Source organism: Panicum virgatum, chromosome 5K (assembly GCF_016808335.1).
Source record: "Panicum virgatum strain AP13 chromosome 5K, P.virgatum_v5, whole genome shotgun sequence".
In the NCBI taxonomy this organism is placed as follows: domain Eukaryota; kingdom Viridiplantae; phylum Streptophyta; class Magnoliopsida; order Poales; family Poaceae; genus Panicum; species Panicum virgatum.
Window position 1 is genome coordinate 52,327,742 of NC_053140.1, and position 16,802 is coordinate 52,344,543.

General features: G+C 48.2%; 2 protein-coding genes across 4 annotated transcripts; both read right to left on the bottom strand.

The window, feature by feature from the left end:
* Positions 1 to 109: 109 nt before the first annotated feature.
* Positions 110 to 3,194, bottom strand: LOC120708431 (14 kDa zinc-binding protein-like). Of its 3 annotated transcripts, none has more exons than XM_039993670.1 (5): positions 2,930 to 3,193; positions 2,007 to 2,064; positions 1,382 to 1,471; positions 554 to 671; positions 110 to 459 (listed from the first exon to the last, which is right to left on the bottom strand). In XM_039993670.1, exons 1-5 carry the CDS (start codon positions 3,097 to 3,099, stop codon positions 392 to 394), a joined length of 504 nt encoding a protein of 167 aa, XP_039849604.1. In that variant the 5' UTR covers positions 3,100 to 3,193; the 3' UTR covers positions 110 to 391. The 3 variants fall into 3 exon arrangements, with proteins under 3 accessions (XP_039849604.1, XP_039849606.1, XP_039849607.1); XM_039993672.1 differs by lacking the exon at positions 2,930 to 3,193 and adding an exon at positions 2,345 to 2,922; XM_039993673.1 differs by lacking the exon at positions 1,382 to 1,471 and having other exon boundaries at positions 2,930 to 3,194.
* A 2,550-nt stretch (positions 3,195 to 5,744) lies between these two features.
* LOC120708432 (ABSCISIC ACID-INSENSITIVE 5-like protein 2) lies at positions 5,745 to 9,398 on the bottom strand. Its single transcript, XM_039993674.1, has 4 exons — positions 9,089 to 9,398; positions 8,017 to 8,959; positions 7,740 to 7,811; positions 5,745 to 6,218 (listed from the first exon to the last, which is right to left on the bottom strand). The coding sequence occupies exons 2-4, from the start codon at positions 8,857 to 8,859 to the stop codon at positions 6,138 to 6,140; spliced, it is 996 nt and encodes a 331-aa protein (XP_039849608.1). The 5' UTR covers positions 8,860 to 8,959; positions 9,089 to 9,398; the 3' UTR covers positions 5,745 to 6,137.
* Between the last annotated feature and the right edge of the window lie 7,404 nt (positions 9,399 to 16,802).

The window sequence follows — 16,802 nt, forward strand, 5'->3', positions numbered from 1 at the left end:
GTGTTTGTGAGAGTATGATGATAGCATCACATATAATTGAGAAACAGAGAAGTTCATGAAAACAACTTACCACGCGGTAATCCTCTGTTCTTACCACGGACGAGAAAAATGAGAAGCAAGGGAAACGGATGAGCTCCGCATATTGCAAACGATGGTCTGGTTAAGGATGACCGTTCTCCATCTAGCATACTTTACAAATTACACACTTGACAAAACCATCTCGATGGTCTGTTAAGCTTTGCCAACGATTATACACGTCCTTCGCGTCTGTATGCTGTCAGCATCGTCTCAGATTACATCGCAGGCTCCAGTGTACAGGACACCGCAGTAGTAAGTGAATATTCCAGCCGTGTAATTTGTAAATTGCTCTTGTAAAAACTGCAACACCAACTCACCCAGGTGGCCAGTTCATCTGCCGTCCCCCAAGAAGATGGACATGGAGGTGATACACAGATTGACCTACGTAACCGAAGGCAGAAAAATCAGTCGAATGGCCACCAACAAGAGATTCCCAACAAGATGGGTCTCATCAGAACCGACGAACGTTACTCACATCCTTCGGGCCCATCGTTGATGACAATCCTGAAGCCATCCTCAAGCCCTTCCTGCTTTGCTACAACGTTTGCAGCATACAGAAGATTGCCCAGAACCTCGACGTGCCTTTCTTCTGCCTGGGAACAACAACGATAGCACATTGCAGTTAGGGTTGTTGATTATTTTGCTATCAGCATATTCAGTGAATTGCAGTTTGCAACAACCTTGAATCCCTAAATAAGTCCTAAACCTGGCTGCGAATTTCCTGCGTTCCACTGTCCAGTACCAATGATGTCATATCATTTTGCCCTTCACATTCAGAGAGTTCTATCTTCTATGGGTACAGGCGCTGAGAGGTAAAGCTCTTGAAGAGTTAAAGGATTAAAGCCCATCTACTAGCTGGTTGACCCTTCAAGACAAGAGATACATGAATCGTTCATGTGCCACTACAACTTACTCGTATCTAAAGTAACAAATACAATGGAAACGATACATGAACATTCATGTGCCGCTAGGTTTATCACCAGAAAAAAAAACTTTTCAACCAGATACGAGAGGACAATGATTTCCTGAAAAGATACCGCCTATAATCAAATACATCGTACACTATGTATCATTGCGTACTGCAAATAATTATCATAATTGCTCAAAAAAATTTTAGCATTCATAGCATCAGCTAAATTCATCTTATTTTTAAGCATCTGATACTTCATCATGAAAATTGTCTGTGTCCAAGGCACATAGTACCTTCCAATGTATTTCTTAAATTTGTTTCTGAAACATGGTTTACAGTATGGATTTGGCACAATCCATTTGAATGGAGAAAAGAAGAGGTGAATATAAGTACCTTCGACAGCCTAGATAACCCATCTTTAACCTTGGGTATGATTATAATATGTATGGGAGCTTGTGGTGTAATGTCTCGGAATGCAAGGACCTGTAGTAAAATAATTGAATAGAGATGATAAAAATTCTACTGTAATCACGTGCTATAGCAACACTGCAACAACAAACATGTTGTTCCTAAAACTATTTGTACTGCAGCTTTGCATTGTATGTGGTAAATGGATAGCATAATGTTTGACAGTAATTCTTCGATATAAGATGCTTTCTCTGAAAATTGCTGGCTCTCCAGGGAGATGGAAGGTGTTATTTCCAGAGCGCAAATTGCTGAAGACTTCAGACTTCAGAGCATGGACCCCTTGCTTAATGGCACCAGGTGAGACTAAAATTTCAACAGATTCCTGACCCAGATTGTCAAGGAGGAACCACTTAATGGCACCAGGTGAGACTAAAACATGTTGTTCACTAGTTCTTGAGTTTCTCAATAGCATGTCAATGAGGAAAATCAACCTTGCTGGCAATGACACCAAGGGTGGTGAAGGCGCCAATATTTTTAAAGCTGGCAATACCAGAAAGTTGATAGTCCTAGATCATTAAGGACTTGATCCAGATAGCACAGATAAGATTACCTTTTGGTCCTCATAAACCACCTGAGATGGGATCTCCTTCCTGATAATTTTGTCAAAACTGCAAAAAAACAGACGACTAATCATCTCAATGGAGAACATATGGCACATGCATGTGAGAAGCAGTAGTATAGTAGTCATAACTAGAAACAAGTAAAGCAACCTCTTTAATTCAGAAAAAGGAAAGATGAAACTTAAAATTCAGCAAATGTTGGCTAGTATTTGGCATATCCTAGCAGCAAGTGTGAAAGTTAAGCATTGGGTATCTGTCTAATATTTGATTATTTGTTTCTATTGTTTGTCATTATATGCACATATACATCTTGCAGGTCACCACCAACCTGACTAGTTGACTGAGTGTGCGACAGAAAAGGTATCGAAGGAAGATTTCTGCATGTTTCCCAGCCGTAGGTTCAGTGCATCCAAATGGACAAACGAAAGCTGCCAGAGTAACCATAGATTTTGAGGAGCTCAATGAACATTCCCACCTGTTGAGGAGATGGGTTTCTGCTACTGAATGTGATGGTTTCAACTGAACACCTGCAAACCAGGCCCTTAGGTGTGTGTTCAAATGTTGCCATATATCTGCCTAAATTCACCCACTCAAGTGATAATCGAAGCACAACTTGCATTGGATCACATTAGCACATCGATGTCCCTACAAAAACCTATCGATTTCAGATTCGGCGGGGTAGAATAGGATACTGGCTACACGAAGACAGCATCGCTTGAAATTGGATTTACTGCAGACGGTTCTGCTCTGAAGTCCAACCACCACTACGAGGCTACGACCCAGAATCCAGGGCTCTGCTCGCGCGTGCAAGCAGGAAACAAAACTACAGCCCAGTCAGACGAGCGTTCCGTTCCGTCATATTCATCCAAATTGAAGTGACAGTATCGAATTGGGAGGGTTGAGAGAGGCTGACATGGTGGGGCCGTCGACGGGCTCGGGGGCGAGTGCGGCTTCCTTCTCGCTGGCCATGTGCGCCGGACTGCCGAGCCAAGAGTGGGATAAGTGAGACGCGATGACCGCGAGGCGGTCGCCACTCGCCGTCGTCGGAGGATGTTGGCCTTGGGCGCCGCCGTTCCGGCTCATCCCCTCCAATTTCCCTGTCGCCCTCGCCTCCCGCTGCTCCGCAGACCGCAGACCGCAGCTGAAGTCGTCGCACACTTGCCCACGCCATCAGCCCATCACAAACCACCTTTGGCTTTCCTCGGGAAAAAAAAAAGTAATATGCACTGGGGTCCAAAAAATAGTTGACATGATCTGTTTAGATCCATAAACTCCGAAAGTGCATTTCTGGGTCCCTAAACTTTTTAAGTCGTTCACCGCAGGTCCATACGCATCCATGTGGTCAGCTAGCGCTGATGTGGCACGCTGACTAGGCGCTCTCTATCTTTCTCTCTCTTTCTCTCTCCCCGTTCTCCCTCCCCGTTCTCCCCCTGCACCGCGCCTCCGCCTCCCATTTCTAGCCGGCGCCGCCCCCTCTCTCCCCCTGCGCCGCCAGCGAGGCGAGCCGCGGCGGAGGGGCCGGAGCCCCGGCGAGGCGAGGCTGGCGGCGGAGGGGCCCTCCTGCCCGAACTCGCTCTCTCTCCCTCCTCACTCTCTCTCCTCCCTCCCTCCTCTCTCTCTCCCCCCACCCGCGTCGGCCCCTCCCTGCTCCGCCGTCCTCCAGCGCGTTGTGCTCCCTTCGCCGGCGCGGACGGGGTGGCCGGATGCGCGCCCGTCCTCCCATGGCGACGGCGGCTCGCCTCCCCGCCGCAAGCCTCCTCCCAGGCGCTTGCGCGCGAGCCGGCAAGGCGGAGCGGCCGCGGACGCGGTAGGGCCGCGCGCAGCGGCGGCGGCCAGCGCCGGAGCAAGCAGAGCGCACGAAGCTGCGGCGGCCTCGCGGCTTCTCGGCGTGATAGGGGCCTGTCCGTGCTGGTCACCGGCGCCGCGGGGTTCGTGGGAGCGGCGACGACGGTGAGATGGTGCGGCGGCCTCGTGGCCTCTTGGCGACGGCGACGGCGCCGCCACCCTCCCGCCAGTGGAGGCCATGGCGGTGGAGTACGCGCGGAACAGAGGAGGCGGCTCCTCCTCGGTCTTCTCCAGGCGGCCCGATGAAGGCGCGCAAGGGAGGCGGAGGAGGGCGGCGGCGCGCGGGCGAAGGACGCGAGGGCAGCTCTCGCGTCGACTTCGAGCGGCCTCCGCCGTCCCTGCCTCATCTCAGACAGCGGTGGCGAGTAGGGCCGGGCGGCCCTCTGCTCCCCCGATCCCCTCTCCCATGGCGGCGGCCAGATCCTTCCTCGCGGCGGCGCCACTCCCCGCAGCGGCGCATCCTCCCTTCCCGAGCTCGCCGGCGGCCAGCTTCGCGCGGATCTGCGGCTCTCCTCCCTCCTCTGTCCGGGTGGAGCTCCCTCCCGCGCCGCCGGCCCTAGCGCTGCTCCACGGCCACGACCCGCAGATCTGCCTGCGCCACGGCGGCGGCGGGGCCGGCCTACGCGGCTGGCACACGGCGGCGGGCGTGGAGCTCGGAGCTCCCCAGGCCGGCGGATGGCGGCGCGCGGCCGGGCGGCGCGAGGCTGGCCGCGGCACGAACATGCACGCGGGGCCGGCCCTCCTTCTTCCGCGCCATCCCTCTCCCCAGTGGCCGCGGCGGCGGCGTGCGCGCAGACGGAGGCGCGGTGCAGGGGGAGAACGGGGGGAGAGAGAAAGAGAGAGAGCGCCTAGTCAGCGCCTAGTCAGCGTGCCACATCAGCGCTAGCTGCCCACATGGATGAGTATGGACCTGCGGTGAACGACTTAAAAAGTTTAGGGACCCAGAAATACACTTTCGGAGTTTATGAACCTAAACAGAACAGGTCAACTAGTTTAAGGACCCCCAATGCATTTTACTCAAAAAAAACAAACCAGCATCGGCTTTACGCTTTCTAAGAAGCAAGGCGTACTTCCGAACAGACGCCGTGAGGCGAGTTTAGCGAAGCGGCACGGTTGCGACATGTCAAATAGGAAGTGTGGCGTAATGTAACTATCAGCTGATTTACCGGCCAGATGGTAGGAATAAGTATGTATCAATCTAATCACAATTAAACCAGCATCTGAAACGATTCAACCAATTCTCTGATAATGCGAGGTTGGCAGTCTGCAATTGGTGTTTTTGTCACAACCTGCGCTTGAAACAATACATTTGGTAAAATAGACACAAGTTCACTCATCAGCATCTTGATCACACTGCAAACGACGCTTCACCAACAGATACTGCAAACGACGCTTCACCAACAGATAAGGCAACGGCAGTTACAGCTCGAAACAGCATCTGACGGAGGCTCCAGTATATGGAGTAATAAGCAACCGATTCAGGGTAGGTAACCCTGACTAACTCCAAGACCACAAGTCAACCGAAAGAAATATCCAAACAGATTATGATGTAGAGGTAAGGCTAAAAAGGACCCAGTGGCATACACAATACCTGATTCTTTGTGCCCACATTTTAGGAAAAGCTAAGCATTCAACAATTTAGAGGTATCTTTAAGTCATTATCCCATAAGTTTATTTTTTTAAAAGAAATCATTATCCGAGAAGATGCATCAAGAACTACCTCGTACCCTAGAGCATCTCCACTTCTCGAGTCTCCCCTTTCTCCAATAAACTATCAATATTGGAAAAATATATACTACCTTATTGAAAGATGTTTATTGGAGGACCACTGGAGATGCTCTTAATCAACCACACTTGATAAAAGGAAATGAGGAACAGGAACAAGAGTCAAAGAGTCTTATGTAATTTAGCTGAGACTACAAGAAAAAAGGTTCATACTGCTCAGAGTTGTATGTATCCATCTGGCACAATGCAGTTTGGCAAGCACAGAATATCACACATGGAAGAGCAGGGGTTAAGTCACCATGTAAATAAAGCTACGACCACCTAAATGAGTCCTGCAGATTTAAATTTACATACTAGGCTAGTAGCAAGGCCTCAGGAGAGACAGCGGTGCTCAGATAGCACATGCTAGGCTCCTGCTAATCTAGAGAGCAAACCATCGAGCTAGGATAAGCCAAAAACTCCCCAGCTAGAAAATGATTCTAAGCCGAAGAGGCAAAACCTTACAAGCCAAAGCACTTGGAGAACTACAAAACTAGATATTCTGGACATAATCAGAAAGCCACCGAGCTTGTTCTCCTGAGTTGATATTTGGGTTCAGGCATAGGCGCAGAGAAAAGTATCTTCTCCAACTCCTGGACATAACACAAAACATTAATTTAATTGGAGTACAGGAATATGATAACCTACTGTGGGAACTGTATTGAATTGAATAAAACAAGCTAAAAATCAAGCCAACAAATTATTTGCAAGCATCTGAGCTTTTGCATCAGTGGCAGAGGGCATGTCACGGTTTTGATTTTTTTATTTTGCCACACAGGAAATAAATTCTGAGAATACAGTACCAGAAAATTGCTTGAGTCTGCTCAATTTCCGATAATCTTACTACAACATGTAAGATGAATGATTTAGAAATGAAATAGCCATCTAATGCAATCAGCATCAAATAGAAGTCTAATATATACAACCAAAAAAACAAAATCGCCTCAACAAGAAGTCAAGAACTAAGCTTGAGCTGTGGAGTGTGGATCAGTAATTGTTGTTAGGAGTACAACTGAAAGGTTACTGAAACACATAGGTAAGGCTATCAAGCAACATACTGATTGAATTGGTGGTCGTATAAAATATAAAGTTATCACTATCACCGCTAAAAAGAAGCAACTAAGACAGATATCAATTCCGAATTTGCAGTTACAAATCATCAATCAAAAGTAACATATACAAAGATAAGAACAGTATTAGTAATAATATCATGAAGCTGTAAGTGAAATCTGAAGGCGTAATATAAAGTAGAACTCAAACTTATGCAGTTAAAAAAAATACTCAACCTATGAAATATCACGAAGTTACACTAAAACTAAACTTATAGGACTTTTCAGTCGTCCAGGAAAACTTCAGAAAGACAGTTTCCACAACAAAATCATAATAACAACCAACACCTCTCTATTATACCTAATAATAACATATGTCGATAGGGCTGTAGTATTGTTCCACCCTACAGTGTTAGAATTAGATATAGAGGGAGGGCTGTGGTTCATAACATAATCTTAACAATGTTGGACTTTTGACGCTAAGGTAAATAAAAGATAACCCCAAATAGCATAATGTAACCTGTTGAGGGCTGTGGTTCATAACATAACCTTAACATATTGGACTTTTGATGCTAAGGTAAATAAAAGATAGCCCCAAATAGTCTGCTACAATTACAGATAAGAATTAGCCCTTGGTACATTCATCTACTCCAATAAATGTTTTACGGGACAAACAGCACAGATCTCATAATTCGATCAACCAACACATGATGTACATCAAATCTTATGTCCTATATCTATATAAACATGTTTTATCTCCAGTAATGGAAGCAAAATAAATGCTACAACGATAAAGCAAATGGAGGTTATAGACTATAGGGGGTTTAGTGACATTTAGATAAACACAGGTCTTAAAAGTAGCTTCACAGTGAGAATAAAAATAGATCCAACTGTTAGTAAGGGTAATCACATTTATTTCCTGTCACTTATCAGATAACCTGACACCTATTAGGAAACAGAAAGTGATGATAAAAGATAAAAGACTAATTGGTAACTGCACATCTTCACCGACCAAACATGGAGGAATAAGAAAACGCTTTCTCCCAAAAGGGGATGACATAGTACCTTTTGCCTCTTTAGCCTCCCATTCTCCTCTTCTAATCGAGATACCTTGTTTTCCAGTTCATTAGTGTAGGCCTGTTGCAAATACAGTGCAAGAAATACTCAGGTTTAAGACGAAGAACAAGTCATCATGTCTAACATTTTCTACTCACAGCTCACAAGAAAAACTAGCTCAAGAAATTAGCATTCATAAATCTTCATCCATCCACTTCTGTATCTAAAGAATTGCTGACAAAAAGAGCATGTTAAACATAGAAAGGCAGAAGACAGATGTTGCAACCTGCTTCCTAGCCCTTGAACGAGCAGCTGACTCCCTATTCTTTATCATCCTCTTCTGCCTTCTCTCCATCAACTTATCCGCCACATCTCCTGGGGCACCACGCTTCCTACCAGGTGTCGGGGAATCAGAAAGTGCACCCATCATTGGTGAAGTAATTTGGCCATCAGAGTATGATTCCAGAATAGCACCCGGCCCAACGTTCAGTGGCTGAAGGGCTAACTGACTCGGCATATAACCACCTGGCATGCTGTGTTGCCCATGCTGATGGGGCTCGATAGCTGTAATCTGGTGCTGGTAGTGGTCTAACCACTGTACTCCAGCAGTCAAACCAACAGGCCCAGCACTACCAACCTGCTCCACATTGCCTACGTCGTTCAAGTCCTTCAGATATCCTTGGGTAACGACCCCAGCTTTCACCAAGAAATCCTCAAGCGTCATCTCCCCAAGTGTTGGTTGCCGCTCTCGTCTCCCCCTACCACTCTCTGTGACATTTCTCTTCGGTGCATCCTGGATGCCTTTCCACACCTCATCCACTGTCTTCTTGCTAAGCTCAGGCGGCATGGTGATGCTCCCCTGTCTCAAGAGGCCTGAGGTCTGCTCGTACTGGCTGGTAGTGCCACCATCATGGTCTAGACCATCAGGAAAGACACTCTTGAGCAACTCATCAAGGTTCATGCTATGCAGGGGTTCTCCCAAATGGCTCTGCACCTCGTCAAGGGTAAGGCTATACAGAGACCCTTGTCTTGCCAGGTTCTGCATCTGCCCGCGTTGCACTGCGCCAGCACCGCCCCCGCCGCCCCCGCCTCCTCCCCCAGCCTGTGATGCCATTGTTTGACTCCCCATGAACCAACAGATTTCAGGAACAACGCTAACCCGTCTACGTTATACTGTAAACTACTTCAAGCAAAGACAAAGCTCGCGTCTACAGCTGATAGATCAAAACCTGCAGATCCAAAGGGGGAGCTATCAGGCAGTTGCAAGGGAACCCCACGCGGAAAAAAAGGAAGAGGGGCAAGATTATTACGAATCCATTTAGGGATGAGAAGTAGGGGATGACAGAGGAAGCACTTACCTACACGCGAGACGCGCAACCCTTGCCGGCGCCGGACTTGGTGAGGACACCGCCTCTCAGCTCGCCACGGGCGTCGACCACTGGCCTGGCGTCGGTCTGGGGCTGCTTCGAGCGGAACAGCAGTGGGTCAATTAGCATCCGTCAATGGGGATGGAGGTGGGAGGGAAGGAGGCGGCCATGTGGCGGGTGCGCGACGAAACCATGGGAGGCGCGGCGGAGCGCGGCCGGAGACAGGGTTGGGCCGGGCCGCCGGCGCAGGCGCAGGTGGGGCGCGGCCGCCGGCGCGGGGAGAGCTGGGGCGGCGCGCGAGGTGGGGCGCGGCCGGGGCCGGAGCGGCCCGCGAGGTGTGGGACGCGGCCGGAGGCGAGGTGGGAGCGCGACGCCTGCTTGGGGAGAGGTTGGGTGGGAGAGATGGGATCCTGGGGAGAGTGAGGACATGTAGGTACAGTACTTAACTGGCTTGAAACTGCTGTAGAGGGTGATTAAGAACTGGGGCGTGGGCCCACCAGCGGCACGAGAAAACGGAATGAAAATGAGAGTCCCCGCTTTTGTCTTCGCCTGGCTGGAAAAGGAGGCACGGCTAGATGCGGAGTTCTAGGGTGCAGCCGTGTACACTGCTTCTCTCTTTTGCTTAGTAGCATTTTCTGACCATGGATCAATTTTTTTTTTAGGCAAACCATGGATCAAAATTTTGACCAATTGTATATTAACAGAATAATTGTGAACCACATATTGTTTGCTATGCTATCAAATGTATCTTTACAGACAATATAACACTCATTTAAGTATGAGCATCTGCATCAGTATTTATGTTCCGTTGAAAAAATTACAACTATTGCAGCAAATTACATTTCTATGGATGAACTAATGCATATGTCAATTGTTTTCTCTCTCGAAATTTTAAAGCAATATTTTTGTAACCTTTAACTGTTTTCAACATTTATGTGTTTTTTTTCTTTTGCAAAAAATATTTATGTATTTTTTTCTCACTAGACAATGCACCCAAAATGAGATGGAGACAAAAATATTTTGTACATTCAAAAATAGGGTCCTATAGTATATAATGGTATTGATGGTTGGAGCACAGTGCATTTCCATATATACTCTAGCAGGTCCTTCTGCATATGCCTAAACTTAAGTCTAAAGTGGCATAAGGAGGGAGTAGAGACTCCCCACTCTAGGGATTCCTTAAACCATACTAAAACAAACCAAAGCACCATCGTCCTAGTATTATATTTTGACTTTCGAGATACCAACTTGTTACTTTAACCCTTGAAACCAACAATTTATGCAACAAGCAGTAATAATAATAAAAAAAGAGGGCTTGGAAGTTATGTGTTAGATCCTCGGCAGCCGGGACCAAATGTTCGAACGGGTGAGCTGTGCAATCGCCCTCAGGTATATCGTGCTTCCCGCGTGGTTTTTAGGAACACCGTACGGAATATTTATATTAAGCTAAGCTCCGTACGCTTATAGCTTAATTTGCAATGATCTAAAATAGGATATGCATGTCTTTTATTTGAGGCAAATTAAGCAGATAGTTTTGGTGATGTGGGCATAATAGTACATTTTTATTTGATAATCGTTCTCTAATAAGCTGCTGATTGATTGGTGGTAGCGTGACGTGTACGTGGGAAATGACGAGACTTGGCAGGCTAGCTAGCCGGCAAGCGAGCCGTGACCATTAATTATTAATTTGCGTCATGTGTACTCCATTATTTATTTATTTATCTACGATAGGGTGACGGTGACATGCTGTGATTACAATATTCGGGAAGCAAGAAAAAAGTAAACGCAACACGATACAATTAAATTAAATAAAGCTTTGGTGCCCTAGTGGTAGAATGATGATGGCGACCATCTAAACAAAAACTATAATCCCAAGGCGCCAAGTGCTTGCTCCTGCTTGACTTCACTGGCCGTTCCTTCTGCAGGTGCCTGCAGGCTTTTGATTGCATCCTTCCTCATCAAGGACGTATTCTCGTAGGACACTAGAAGGCCGGCCTGCTCTGCTCCTTATGACCAACTAGAATATCTGAATATTTGTGTATGGCCATCGCGCTTAACATAACAATTCGGCCGGCACTGTTTTATTTTGTACACCGACCAACCCAGCAGGAATTGCTGACTTTTAGAGCACTAAGCACCGTGGTGACGGTATTACCAAGTAGAGAGATGGGGAGAGGCAAATAAAAGCATCTACATTATCTGGCACTGGCACTACCTGCTGATGCGAGGCTGCGACCTGTGTGATGCATCATCATCCATCGCGTCCCGTGCCTCCTGAATATTGGACGGTTCAGAAAGTTGTAAGGAAACAATGGCACGATGGGGCCCTGCATCCGCCGCACATGACAATCGAACGAACGGCCACGGCGTCGACGGATCAACTCGTGGAAGCACTGATCGTAGTGTTGCCTCCCTGACCCCTGTGCTAGCTCGTCCTGATCCACGAAAAGTAGTCGATTATCTCTGTCGCTTCAACTCGCTTGTGGTTGTTGCAGTCGCCGTGGCCGGTGCCCGGTGGGCCAGCGGCCGGCCAAAGGAATGGATGCTTCGACGGCAGCGGCGCGCACCCAGCGGCCAGCGCTCGTGCTGGCTCCGTCGCCCGTCGTCCTCGAACGAAAAATTCCTCGGCCACTCGAGCACGCGGGATGACAGGAGGCAGGCCGCAGGCAGAATGATTGCCCGGACGTCACTCGGGCTTGCACTTGGCTTCCACCGTGTGTTGGTGCTTCCGCTTCGCTTCAGGTGCGGTGCGCGGCGTCTGGCGGCATGGCGACACAAGGGGCCTGATTGCTTCCTTCTCTGGCGACCCTGGCTGATTTCTAGCAACCAGGCGATAAGATCGAGCAGGTGAACAGCAGTTTCAACCGCGGCCCAAGTGCCCACACACCCCGTTCTGTTGCATAAAGTTTTGGGTGTAAAGCATTATAGTATTTTTGTTTGTATTTGATAATTATTGTCTTGCCATGGGTTAACTAGGTTCAAAAAATTTGTCTAGCAAATTATAGTTAAACTGTATAATTAGTTATTTTGTTTAACTATATTTAATATTTCATGCATGCGTAGAAAAATTCGATATAACAGAAAATCTTGTAAAATTTTAGAATTTTAAAGGCAACTAAACAAAGCCAGGTGCAGGAGCCTGGCTCGTGTCTCCGCAGAAACGAGGAAACTTTTGTATCCGCTCGAGCGCTCCTTTTGCGCCCCGCCAGTTAGACCCAAAAGCTGGGTAGACATCCAATCAATCAGAGTTTGCATTCGCCGAGCCTGCTGGCTGGGTAGAACCAGAACCAGGCATCCAATCACCCCTAGAAGTATGATTTGAGTTTGAGCCGATCGCTCACCCTGGCCATGACCGTGAGCTGGAGCCTGGAGGAACCCTGAGTCGACAACCGCATGACGACCGGGCAATTTCTCGCCTAAGCCTGTCTCCAACAGCGTAGGCATAAGGTGACCCATACCCAAAATGCGTCACCACAGTGTTTTATCCTTCAAAGAACGGCCTCCAACAGAGTAGGCAAACACAAGACCCATTTTTCATCGCCTCCGACGCGGGAGGCAATTATGCGTCGCCTCCGACGCGAGACGCAAATGCCTCCGAGCTCGCCAGCGCACTGCCGGCGGCGTGCTCGCACCCCCCCCCCCCCCCCGCCCGCCCCCTGCGTCAAGCTCCCCTGCACGCGCCCCATTCGAGCTCCTCCCCAGCCCGGCGGCCCCTCTGGGCTCGGTCGATGACGTCCCCTCTGCGGGGCGCAGAGGCGGAGCACCGCGGCGGGGCCAGCGCGCTGCGTCTCGCGCGGCAGGCAGGGGAAGCGGGGGAGGGGGGCGAGCCCTCGGCATGCCGCGCCGGAAGGCAGGGGAAGCACGGCCGCTCGCCATGGCGCGCGCGCCGCTGCAGCCCCGCAGAGGAGAGGGAGGAGGGACGAGCTCGGCGCGGCCATGGGAGAGGGACAGATGGGGAGGCGAGCGGGTCCGCGGCGAGGAGCAGCCGGTGCGGCGGGGAGAGGGCGGCCCATGGCGGCGGCGGCGGGGGGGCACGACCGGCGCGCGATTTGGGACCACGGCAGGGCGCAGCCGGCGTGGCGGGAAGCAGCTGAATGCGGCGAGGCAGGACCCGCGATAGGGAGCGGCCGGCACGGCGAGGCAGGCCAGAGGCGGGGGGAGCGGCCGGCGCGGCGGGCGGCGCAGCGGGGGAGCGGCAGGCGCGGCGAGGTGGGGCCCAAGACGAGGCGCTGCCGGATGGAATGGGTGTCGTGTTTTTGCGTTCATTGTTGGAGAAGGAAAGATTTTGGTGTGGCGTGACCCTCTTACTGTACATGACCCAAAACTGAAATGGGTCTCTTGTTTGGGTTCCTGCTGTTGGAGATAGCCTAAAGGGATTTATTCGTGAGGTTCGAGAGAAAAAGAGTCATCATCTATTTGCTACTAGGTGCGCTTGGTGCTTGAGTGCATGTGGACGAAAACTACATCGTCAATTCTTTTTGTGAATCTTTGGAATCATTTTTCTCTGGTTTGATCTTTTAAGGGGGGTAGGCCCTAGACAAATAACGACGCGAACGTGTTGTTTTAGGTTTGAGTTCTGGGGTAGTAGTACACTAACTGGCATGGCATCATGTGCATCCTGCATCATGCAAGTTAATTAACAAAATATCGAGTAAGAATGGTCTTGAGAAAAACTTGTCTTGATACCCTTTCTTTCCAGTTTCCCCTGAGTTCCTTAAAACTCACCTTGATGTCTTTTCTATCTAGATTCACCACCAATTTGAAAATTTAATTCTTCTCAGAATCTCCTTGATTTATATTCGTTGAGAAGCTTAGAACTTCTCTTCTTTCTAAAAATTATACTTTCTGCTAGTACGGGAATAATCAACCGGCCTTTTTTCAGCCGACTTTGATGGTGATTGTGTCCACATATATCTACGGGAAAATAATTAAATGATGTAGGTTAGTTTTGGGCTTTGGGCTACCAATTTGGATGGGTTTGAATGGGTTCTTGCTGATTTCAGCCAATGCGGTAGTTCGAGTACTGAGGATGCATACCAAGATTACCCGAATTTAACTTCTGTTTTTCTTTAAAGTCCTACCCGAATAGAGATGAGCATTTCGGGTTCGGGAAATTATGCCCAGGGGCTACATCTGTGATTATCTAAAAATGGTTTGCCAAATAGGCCATGTTTAGTAGGTTGTCCTGCGCGTACGATGGTCATTTTGTTGGGGGCGCACGCAAGGACATACGACCATTGTCTGAATGCTCTGATGGTGGAAGCTTGGGCGTGCAGTTGATGGCATCCGGCTCGCAAGGTGTAACACCCCTCAATTAGCCCTCAATTAGGAGTCTTAAACAAAATTTGAAGATTCAAATTGGGTCTAAAATATCAAGCACACATGTTCCCTTCTCCCTCTCTCCCGTGCGTGGTCACCGTGGCCAAATTGGCCACGGCGCCGCTCGCTAACGCGCGCGCCGCGCGTCCTCGCCAGTGCCATCCGCGTCCATCTCGCTCGCTCGTTCGCCGCTACGCGTACGCGCTCGCCCTTCGGCCGCTCTAGCGCGCGCCGCCGCCCATGCCGCCTCGCAGCGCCGCCATGGCCACCGCCGCCTATGCTCTCGTCGAGCCCCTTCCTCCACCCCACCCCGAACCAAACCAACCCCGCAGCCAGCTTCACCTCGCCCCCAAGAAGCTCACCGACCTTTTCCTCGCCGCTCACGACCGCCGGAAAGCCGCCGCAGCGGCACAGTACCACTGCCGGCCGCCGTGGAACCGCCACCACGGACCACCTCCTCGCGCTCCAAGGCCACCTACAGGTCCGCGCCGATCTCTTCTCGCTCCTCCACCCCTCCCTCGCCGCCGGCAAGCCCTCCCATGGCCGGAATCGCCGTTCCCCTTTCACCCCTCCCCTGTTTTCGCGACCAGGGACTCCAGACAGCAATAGAAAGAACCCCAGGGTGTTTTCTGCGAAGTCCATGACTCGGGTGAATAGTGCTGCGAAAGGTTGTTTTGTAATAATTGGCTGAAACTTTGAAAAATCATAGTAAATCATAGAAAAATCAGAAAAATGCAAACTAAAATTTGTTGGATTCCTTGTCCTAAGATCTACAACTTTCCTTACAGGTCGATCTTCAGTTTCTAAATATTTTTTGCTCTAGTTTAAATGTTAATTTAAGTGGTTGTAAGCTTTGAAAATGCATAGTAAATAGTAGAAAAATGGTAAAAATGTAAAACCAGTTGGATTAGATTTTATTTGGCATGTAGAACTTAGGAAAAATATTTAACCTGCTTTTTGTTTAATGTTTTCATGATGTATTGATTTAATCATGGTTAATGCTTGTTTACGCTTGTCTATTTAATATCTGCAGTTTTGGATGTTCAAAAATTATGAAATTTATGCAGTATCTTACTCTTTGCATGTTTAGTTCACTGTAAAAATTTAATAACCAAAAGCTATGTGCATGTTTGTAAATCTATTTTTGTTCTGTTTGTTTTGCTAGGACTAGATTAAATATTTTCTGTTGTCAATAAATGTTGGCAAAATATTGTTACATGCTTTATCAATAGCTTATCGTGCTGGTAAATTTTGGTTGCTAGATCATGTCCTCAAGTTAAGTTTTTGCATTTATTTAGTTTCTAGTTATATCTTTCACTTTCCAAAAGTATTGGTAAGCCATTCTTTTCTGCATGGTTTGATACATCAAGTATGTCATTTTTTGGGTGAATCATGTTAAATTTTGTTGGCTAGAAGGTTTGGCTAATTTCCTGAATGGTGGATGCTTGCAGTGGTTTAATTTAAGTTAATTTGTGTGGCATGTTTGATGTGCTTATTATCTTCTATGAGATGCTTGAGTGATGGTTAAGTTAAATAGCTCTAGGTGCTTATGCTAGTATGTTGTACTTTTATGAATGCCTTGCGTGTTGCACTTCCATGCATTCATACATATGTATTGTCGCATCTCATTTAGGTACGATAGATGAACCATATGAAGGACGTGCTACTGGAGCCGAACCCGAAGACGATGTTGGTGGACATATCCCGAAGACGGATGGATGGAACCCGATGTGCATGACCAAAGGAAGATGCTCGCCAAGCGAGTATCATCTAACTAACACTGACTTAGTGTTAATCCCAGGCAAGCCCTGGTGCACATCCTATTATTTGAAATTATGATACATATATATGTATTTATTACTTGTGCATTACGTTTCAGGAGTTGATTGGAACCCTAGTTGCATGATCCCTAGGTTTCCCTGAATTATACTAGCATGTATAGGACGATAAAAATGCTATGCTTAATAGTTCTCGATAGAAGTCGAGTGCCTTCTTGCACTCGCGAGATATAGGATATTTAGAAGTCGAGTGATTTCCTGTCACTCGCGAGCTATAGGGCAAAAGTCGAGTAATTTCTGGTTACTCGCGAGATTTATAGTTATCTTTATATTCCAGTATATGAGATATGGAATACAATATGGAATGATTGGAAATTTGAGACCGGACGGGGAAATGATGATAAGATATAGGTATGGCAACAGGACAGGGTTCCTGGTGTCTTAGCCTCGTCTGTGTCGATTGAGGACCGTACCGTTGTTGGCCCTGCTGATCATGTTTGAATTGTACTAACTGCATGCCGGAAGTAGGAGGTAGTCGAAACCGGTAAGCCTAGTACTGCTTTGTTTCGAAAGTACAGAACTTCTACCCACCCCTTAGGGCAGTCGAG